Here is a 9,581-nt window from a genome sequence, read left to right on the forward strand (position 1 = left end):
CCAATTCGAACTCATCGCATCAATACCAGTGCTCCCCAAACCATTTTGTAGGTATCCTTATCGAACACTATTTTTACACCTGCATCATCTAGCTTGCTTACAGAAATCAGATTTCTAGCCAATGTAGGAATATGGAGAACACCCGGAAGTGTTCTAACCCTTCAACCTTGCAACTTCAACTTTACTTTTCCACGACCAATGATTCTAGCCTTCCTGTCATCCCCCAAGAAGACATCACCACCATCATATTTCTCATACTCATAGAACCACTCTCTATGGGGAGTGAAGTGAAAGGATGCACCTGAGTCAATCAACCATGCCTCATGATCTACATGTGTACATGAATAAGCCAAGTACACATCCCCACCTTCATCTGAGGTGGTTTTCACCTCTGCAGAAGTAGCCTCATCAGATCCCTTTCCTTTGTCGGGAGCTTGAGATTTATAGTCCCTTTTGAAGTGGCCTTCCTTTCCACATTTCCAGCACACCACCTTTACAAGTTTTCCTGGAGATTTAAATCTCCCACTCGATGACTTATTTTTGTTTATGTTCTGGGACCGTCCTCGTACAGATAAGGCATCACCATTCTGGCTCTCCATATTTTTCCGTCTCATCTCCTCCGTCAACAAGGATGAGACTATTTCATCAAACTGCAAGGCAGTTGCATTGCTACCTATTGCAATAACCAGACTATCCCACAAATCTGGTAGAGAACAGAACAAACTGATGCACTTATCTTCATCTGAAATTTTAATATCAACAGATGCTAACTGACTTACCACAGTATTAAATGTGTTCAGATGCTCTGTCACTGAGTCTCCATCTTTCATCCTCAGGTTATACAGCTTTTTTCGCAGGAACAATTTATTCACCAGAGACTTAGATTGGTACAAAGTCCCTAAATTGTCCCACAAAGCCTTCGTCGTAGCTTCCCTGATACTCGGCAATACTGAATCTGAGACACAAAATCGTGTTGTGCTCTTTACCTTCCGATCCACCTTCTTCCATTCTTCATCGGACACTCCCGTTGGTTTAGTACTCGGATCTACCGTGATCCACTGATCTTTATCCACCAACAGATCCTCCATCTTGAGTTTCCACAACTCAAAACTCTAACCATTAAATTTCTCGATCTCTATCTTTCCATTGCTCACCATATTCTTTCACCACCAGAATTGATCTTGCAGATCTCCCACTGAACAGGGTCTACCACAGGCCTGAGCAAAATCCCTCAGCAACAAAGGCGTCCCCTTGAAGCCAACACTGCTCTGATACCAAATGTAGGTTTTAACCCCGTACAGAAATTACTTGCATATGAATTCTAAAACACATAAAATAAACAATGTAAGAGCATAACACATAAAACACATATACATAGAGATTTTCTCCTGGATCCCAAAACTGGGACTACCAACTTGATTTTTCATTATGTTCCTTTCAATGTTATAATACATATTTATACATGCCGAAGCATCCAATACCATGGACCGAAAACCATCACGTCCAATACCATGGACCGAAAACCATCGCATCCAAAAACATGTGCAAAAATCATGCACAAAACCATAGGTGGGTCCGCCCATCCTAACATAAGGCCCAAAACGAAATTTTTCCCGAGCGCTGCCCCAGACCCCATAAAGTGGGGTTACAGATATGCCTCAAACCCCCCGTGACCCCCCCCCCCCCCCCCCCCCGCTACACAATCGACACAACAAATGGGGGCTCCGCCCCCCCCAACCCCCCGGTTAACTACGTGGGCTAGTCGTGGAAAGAATATAACACAACCCAACAGAAACCTAGTTAACCACATCGCAAGCCACAAGTGATTTTCCATATCATCATATATCCAAGTGTTCCTTTTCTCTTGATTGAGGATTTTGTATTTAACCGTAGATTCCCTTTCTATTTGTGTACAAGGAGGGTAGGCATTTTGCAAGCATAGAGAGCTAGTTGAAAATGAAGTTGCACTCTTGACCTTGGATTAGTAAGCAAGACTGGATCATACATCTATATTCTCGTAGTTTGAATATCATAAATTAAATATTCAAAGAATGGTTTGTTGAACACCTTTATTTTAGGTGTTGTCTACCAAGCTTTGGCCACGACAGTTAAAAATGGCTCGAATTTGGCAAAAAAAAATATTTACAAAAATTTCTCTTGAATTTTATCATAACATTTCATCAAAATTTCAATAAATTTAAAGGAGAGGTTGAATTTTATTTTAGGCTGAAAATAAATAGCCTGCCAATGGGTATTAAATGAGTGGGGTTGTATATGCTCATTTTTGGATTTTGGCAAGCCAGTTATCAACCATGTGCATATACATCCCCAACGCATTTAATGCCAACTAACCATCTATATATTTGTTACCCTTATTTTATACTTTATGGGTTAGTTATAAAAATGTGCATGATATGTATTAATTAATAGCAAGATATATTCAGTTTTTCATTGACTTGCTATTAGTTTTTCTTGGACTAAAAAAATTTAAAATCTATCCAAAGTTTAACATTATGAAATTAAATTTATTATTTTTAAATAAAATTAATTTATTTCAAGTATGATTAGTTGAAAAATATATAAAAATAATATGTGTACAATTTGTACAACTCTCATTATATTAATCTATACTTTAATGACATGACGTGTATTATAATATGAGCTCTATATAAAAAATTGTCATCATTCAATATTAAATAAATAATTATTAACTTGTTATCGTTCTCTTCAATGTCATATATATATATATATATATATATATATATATAACTTTTATTTACCAAAAAATGTTTAATTATATTTTAAAAATTAATAATAAAAAGTTAAACAAATATTCATATCTCATTTTACAATTTTATTATTGTTTGGAGTATATACAACACATCATGACATTAAAATATATTATTAAACTAAGTGGTAGGGAACACTAGCTATATGGCCTTGTTTTATACTTTTTCGGCCAATAAATTAAAAAGATTGCATAATAATAACTTTCACGTAAAATCCTCGAAAGTTTAATATTCATAAATTTTGTTTTATACTTTTTCGACCAATAAGTTAAAGAGACCGCATAATGACAACTTTCATGTGGAATCCTCGAGAGTTTAATATTCATAAATTTTATTTAAAAGTATTTTGTGTTGATGTTTGGACACGAAAAGGCTTGGATTTCTAAACCTCCATTAGTGTGACCATTAGTGTGACGTGAAGGTTGGCTGGGAATTGGTTACTGTTATCATTACATTTACAGCCGTGACAAAAAAAAAAAAAATAAGGCCGCATAACTAGGGTTCCTTGCTTCTTAGTTTAATTATTGAACTTTGAAATATATAAACTAGCTCCCACATTTGAACAAGGACTACAACGTAGCTACTCTAGGTTAGTTTAGATATAGTTAAATTGGAGTAAAAAACAATAAAGTTGAAAAAACAATAAAGGCATCCAACTTTATACTAATAAAAATTACACTTAAAATAACAAGATAATTCATGATCGCATTATCTTTGGCTAAGCAGAGATAATACCAACTCTATTTGTGGATGGTTTTTTTATAAACTTTAATATCATATTTATTAATTTAAATCTATTATTTGTGTAGGTGATAGAGGAACCACACTAGGAGAATGAATGTGATATAGATAATTTGTAAAATATATTGTATCATGAAGATACCTCTAAAACATTTTTTGATTAGCCAATAAAATAAGCCATGGACATGGTCATGTATATATTTTAATTTTCTTCCCTTTTTTTTTTTGGTAAAAGGGAAAAAATGTGAAAGCTAAGAAAAATAACATAATAGATGGAAGGGAAATAATTTTTAACATCATATGTCATCTAGTAAATACTCACCCCTTGTCCATTAAACTATCAAGTTTTTGGGTAATGACATTCTTTTTTAGAAAAGAGTAATCCACAAATCAAGAGTAAAACTTCATTTTAACATGATGTTAAAATATTTTATGTTTGGCACGATCTCCATGGAATTTATAAAATCTATAAAAATATATTATTGATTTAAACTATTTTAATTTGAGAGGATTACTATTAAATTTATAAACTTCAAAACCCTATAAAAAGATATTATTAATTAAAAGTAAACAAGTTTATTGATTTAAACTATTTTAATTTGAGATAATTACCATTAAATTTATAAACCTCAAAACTCTATAAAGAGATATTATTAATTTGAAGTAAACAAGTTGTATAACATACCCAGCCATTCCATATAAACAAAACTTTACATTATAATTGCCATTTTCCGAATAAATGATCTCAATTTATTAGGAAGTAGATATATGGAAAAAACAAAGGATACCTGTACATACGCTATTTACTTGTCAGCATTTATGATGGTGACGTTAGCATTCACAAGCCTCAGATAAAACATTAACAATTAAAAAAAAAAATGATGATTGGGAAATTTTTAAAATAAAATTTTAGACTGAAATTATAAAGTCGTAATAGAAAGTTACATTCATGAATGAGTATAAAAAGGTGAAATACAATGTTAAACAAGATGGGCTGCGACGCAGCTAGTCCCTGCCATAATCCATAGTTGAACGACCAGCTTGGATGCAATGGGATGTAAGGGATTATGGCTGGTAGTGCTTCCTTTGGCGCCAATGCCTCTGCTGCTTCCTCTTGGCCCCTGCTGCTTCCTCTGGTGCGTCCTCCAGGGGACTCCAGTAAAACTAAGTCAACTGTAGCTCCAGCTACCTCTGCCTACGCAGCTCTATCTGAGTTCATGTATTCGACCTACCATAACTGATTGCCGCCAACGATAATGATAGCACATAGGCATAGTGAGATGCTTTTAATATTGAATTTATAGGTTGAGAATGAGAACTTGCTGATATCATTAAATCAAGGGCAGCAGCACCCTCCACGTGTGCGTTCCCTATCGCCACGAGGGCCGTTGATAATAAAAATCTCATTTAAAAAGAATACAGTAAAAGCAAGTTAAAAACATATCTGTTGAGCCTGGGCCCTATGTTCGGCACAGATATAAAATTGTGAGAAGTGCAGTGTAATGAAAAAAGTTCATATAAGCAGCAAGACATTCAGAAAATATGGAATATGAAAGTATCCATCAGAGGATATGTAATAATTATGTGTGTATGTGAATTCACAAGCCGGTGCCGGTAATCAGACCCTACAAGCTGCGGTAATAGCATGATATTACTACAGAGAGCTGCATTAATCTAGATGTATATTTATAGTCTGCTTATCAAAAATTTGCCTTTTCGCACAGCTTTTCTTCAAAGAGAAATCTCTATTAACACGGGAAACTTAAGCTTTATCCCAACCGAGATTTCATAGGGCAATGGAAGACTTTGATAAATATTTAATAGCTAAAATAGGACAATTTGGTCGGCAAATTCCAGTACTGGGTCCCTTCATTTCTTATAATACTCGCTAAAGTACTATACACACCAACGAGTAGTAGGTGAACCAGTGAACTCCAAAAGAACTCACGAGTATGTGGAAAACGGAGGCCTTATCATCATCACGATCTTTAGTAGAAGGTTAGACAGTCCTCAAAGGTGGGGTGTTGCTGCGACCACGCTCCCTTGAAAACTGACTATTAAAATATTTAAGCAAGTCAAATTAGATATCGATAATAACGAATAGGGCGCCGTCCATTCGGTTGATAATAAAATCTAGCTACCTCAACAGTTTGACGGTTTGGAAGGTGGAGTTTCGGCTGCGCTGAGACCCTCTAACAACAAGTCAAATGCATGCGCGCTTTACTGGCCCTTCGATTTCAACCTAACTACCCATATGTACATATTGTATTTCACCTAATATTTTTTTTTATAGCTATAAATATACTTCTATTCGCATTTACTCAGGGTTTCGGTCCAGAAACCTTGTTCAGGTACAGCGAGCGAGCATGCAAGGAGACAATTGCCAGGAAAGCTAACAAAGAAGCAGAAGCGTGGTGTGCCAGGTATGTTTACATGTTACAGAGAATTTAATTATATTCCTTCTGTAATTTCATAATTACTGCAAAGTTTGTAGAAAATAAAAATTGTTTTCCAGTTGCCGACCATTGATTTATGGAAACGGAGACAACGCTTTATCAAGTCATATTATAAGTCATATTCAAGTACACAGGTAATAAAAACCTCACTTAAAAAGATTACTCGAAAAGCAAGTTAAAAACATGTCTGTTGAGCCTCGCCCCGTGTTCAGCACAGATATAACACGTGGCTTGCATGCTCGCAACTTTATTGTAACAATCCAAAACATTTGTCTTCGGTCACTATTACAGATCTCCATGAAGATGACATCCGATCCAGATTAAATGCATGAATGCTAATTATCCAGAGTTGAAGTTTCCACAAATACAGGCCCACCCTTGGCAGAAGGTTGCTATTGGCAACTGTTATATCTCCAATTTACTCCTTTCGCATCACTGTAGAAAGTGACGTGTTTGTTTTCTCAGCTTTTCCACAGGCGAGCACCTGCAGAGGCGATAGATCTTCTCTGAAGAATTCTCCAGTACTCACCGAGTCTTCGCTGCACTGCTGTAAGTTAGATACATTTGTACATAGCTTGGTCTAGAGCTAAATTGCTAATTGATACTTGCATTCATATTTCTTTTCTATTCTATAAGTTACAAAGAAAAAACTCGAATAGACAGAGTCGATTAACCATTTAGAATAACATATGTTGAACCACAATCATGTAAAATCAGTGCGAGCCAAACTGTAAGGGAATTATGTAATGATAAAAATTTCCTGTAAAGAAGAATTTACCTTGCCATAATAAAAATGGCTATGTATTTATTATTTGACTGTAACATTGGTTAGTTCGAGACGACACAGAGGTGTGCTCCCAAAAAAGTCCAAATGTGTGATAAATAATCTAATATTAAAACAACACATGGGCATAGAAACAACCCTGTTGGATGCAAGGGTCTCTCTGTCAGCCATGAAAGCCATACATTAATGAAAATACCAATCCTGTAGGGATGGAATTGATAAAAGAAAAACCCAGAAATTACAATCAAAACTGCTCATTGAAACCCCAAATCTTTAACACGAAATTTATATCTTTAAGTTCTGAATAATAAGATCGTATTCATGCTAAGGATGCTCAAAAGTGGTCAAGCCATTGTATAATAATGAAGTAACATATCTATTCACTACTAGGACTGCAATATTAATAGTAACTAAGTTACAAGATGTAAACCCTATGCGGAAAAAACCTTAAATACATTCTGGATTTAATAAATCTAATTAAAGACTATGGGAACAACAGTTCCTCCAACCCTCAGTAAAATCGATCAAACCCTCAATAGCTAAGTCTTGAGAACTATTTAGGCTTTTCCAAGGGAGCCTGGAATGGTGAATGAGTCAAATGTTGGAACCAGAAGTTCGTTCCACAACGGAAGTTGCGACCTACATTCAAGTAAACAAACATTATCACTGGAATGAAATAATACCCACATAGGAAAAAGGAAAAATTGTTACCGTGACTACAAGGAAGGCGATACCTTGAGGGAGTGACTTACCCGTTGGCAGCCACCGGGACTGGAGAAACCCCATTTTGTTGGGTGAATAAGCCTGCATGCATAGCCAAATTTAGAGACCTAAATGTGAAACGATTATTGTAAATAGAGTACAGAATGGAGGATAATTCAACGGTAAGTTTTATACCTTGTCTTCTGTGGTACTGGTGCAGGTGCAGATGAAAGCAGCTGAACCAGCGCTCTCTCCATTTCTGCTCACCAAGAACGACATGAGAGCCGCAGTGCAGATGAAAGGAGCTGAACCAGCGCTCTCTCCATTTCTGCTCACCAAGAACGACATGAGAGCCGCAACAGCCCTGTAATGAATTTGGGAAAAATGGTTAAACTTACGAATATTAATTAACAGTCAATACTGAAAGCGTTTTAAGGGAGAGTCCACCTGCTCTGAGGGACTCCATGGAAGCTCTGTGTACACATGCAGCCATGTCGAATGGTAGCGGTGAAATCCAGTCGCGATAGCTTAGAGGTTGCAGGAATAAGCTTTGGATTCAAGCTGTGGACGATGATAGCTTAGAGGTTGCAGGAATAAGCTTTGGATTCAAGCTGTGGACGATGAACCAAATGTAAAGCACGAGTAAGAGGCAAGAAATACAGCATCTGTTCTGCATGCAGAGTGACACGTTCAGCCTCCTCAGATAGCTCAAAGAACAAGCAACTTAGGATATGTACCCATTCGCACTTAACAGTAAAAATTAAGGAATTAATGTCAGCATTAAATCGAAACCGCAAACCGTCAAGGCCAGTTGATTGTGGGTAAGTAGCAGTTTAAGATATGGTCCGGCCTCTTCCGCCTCGGGAAGAGGCCAAATAAGATGGCCAACAGAAGTTGAAGTGCAAACTTTATGATATAACTAAAAATACCACTAAAAAACCCGGCGATTTAATGTTATCTGCCCTCCGAACGGTTACTATAGTCCCTGCCGGATGCCAGATGGCAGGGACTAATAAGTGATGTGATTAGCGACCATTTAAACCACTCACCATGATTTGATGTGATAGACATTGTAGCGATTTATTATTAGAGGAATACAAAGGTCACCATCCATGAAGGGTACATAGGTAAGATCTTATCAACAAAGAAACCCAAGTGAATAAAATATGCATCGGAGGACGAATTCCACTGAAGTCAAGACTCTGTTGTTCAAAATTCAAATAAGAATTTGAAGATGCGCAAGAGTTTGAGTGTAAGAAGTCTTCTAGAGGGCATATAGGTGGAAAGAGGGCATGTAGGTGAAAACATATGATTATGCTATGGATTGCAATGGTTTTAATAGTGTAAAATTCTATGATGGTGTGGTAATTCATGAGTTATGTGCTTTTTTTTTCTTCAATTATTATATTTATCAAACTTTAATTTTATATTAGTACATTTCATTATAATTTTACATATTTTTATTTAATTATTTAATTTATATAAATAAAATTTATATTTTATTTTTTATATGACTTTTTTTTATTTCTCGATTTTACTTTTGAAATTGTGTATTTTTTTTAAGGTAGTGAGATTAGGGTTCGGCTCTGGAGCATGCCCACCTAGCCATCGTCGCTCCTGCTAAGCTCTCTCGGCAGCCTCCCGCTGCTGAGACCATCTAGTGTGTGGAGATAGCTCTGTGCGGTGAGCCTCCTCATCAAAATTTTGAGTCCAACCAGTATGGACGTCGGAGGGGGCCCCCTTCCCCCCTCCTAAGATTGCTGCCTTCAAGAGATTGGTAGCCTCCTGTGGCAAGAGGAAAGCAAACTCGAACCAACAAAAATTTGTTAAGAAAGTTGAATCCATCCCTTCAGTAGAGCTGCCTACGGAACACCCGTGCTGGACTGCACTGAACCTGGCTGAACGAGGGCTCATTGGACAATTCACGGGTCTCTGGCCCTCTCCCAAAGCTATTGATGGATGGGTCCAACGAAACTGGAGGCCCCTTGTCTCTGAAGGAATACGAAGCCACATGGTAGGCATAGGTTATTATGTTTTTGTTTTCGAATCAGTAGAAGATCGAGATCTCATCTTCCGAAACAATCCATATTTCATGGGCCCACAAGGGCT

The 9,581-nt window shown here is 36.8% G+C and overlaps 1 protein-coding gene across 3 annotated transcripts; it reads right to left on the reverse strand.

Moving 5' to 3' along the window:
- Positions 1-7,302: 7,302 nt before the first annotated feature.
- LOC149186430 (uncharacterized) lies at positions 7,303-8,212 on the reverse strand. 3 transcript variants are annotated; one of them, XM_089412613.1, is made up of 4 exons: positions 7,920-8,212; positions 7,668-7,836; positions 7,505-7,574; positions 7,303-7,409 (listed from the first exon to the last, which is right to left on the reverse strand). In XM_089412613.1, the coding sequence occupies exons 1-4, from the start codon at positions 7,955-7,957 to the stop codon at positions 7,324-7,326; spliced, it is 363 nt and encodes a 120-aa protein (XP_089268739.1). In that variant the 5' UTR covers positions 7,958-8,212; the 3' UTR covers positions 7,303-7,323. The 3 variants fall into 3 exon arrangements, with proteins under 3 accessions (XP_089268739.1, XP_089268741.1, XP_089268740.1); XM_089412615.1 differs by having other exon boundaries at positions 7,668-7,800; positions 7,920-8,208; XM_089412614.1 differs by having other exon boundaries at positions 7,523-7,574; positions 7,920-8,199.
- Positions 8,213-9,581: the final 1,369 nt, after the last annotated feature.

Source organism: Pinus tabuliformis, chromosome 3_1 (genome assembly GCF_031772625.1).
Source record: "Pinus tabuliformis cultivar Carrire ecotype Pingquan chromosome 3_1, CPIR1, whole genome shotgun sequence".
Lineage (NCBI taxonomy): Eukaryota > Viridiplantae > Streptophyta > Pinopsida > Pinales > Pinaceae > Pinus > Pinus tabuliformis.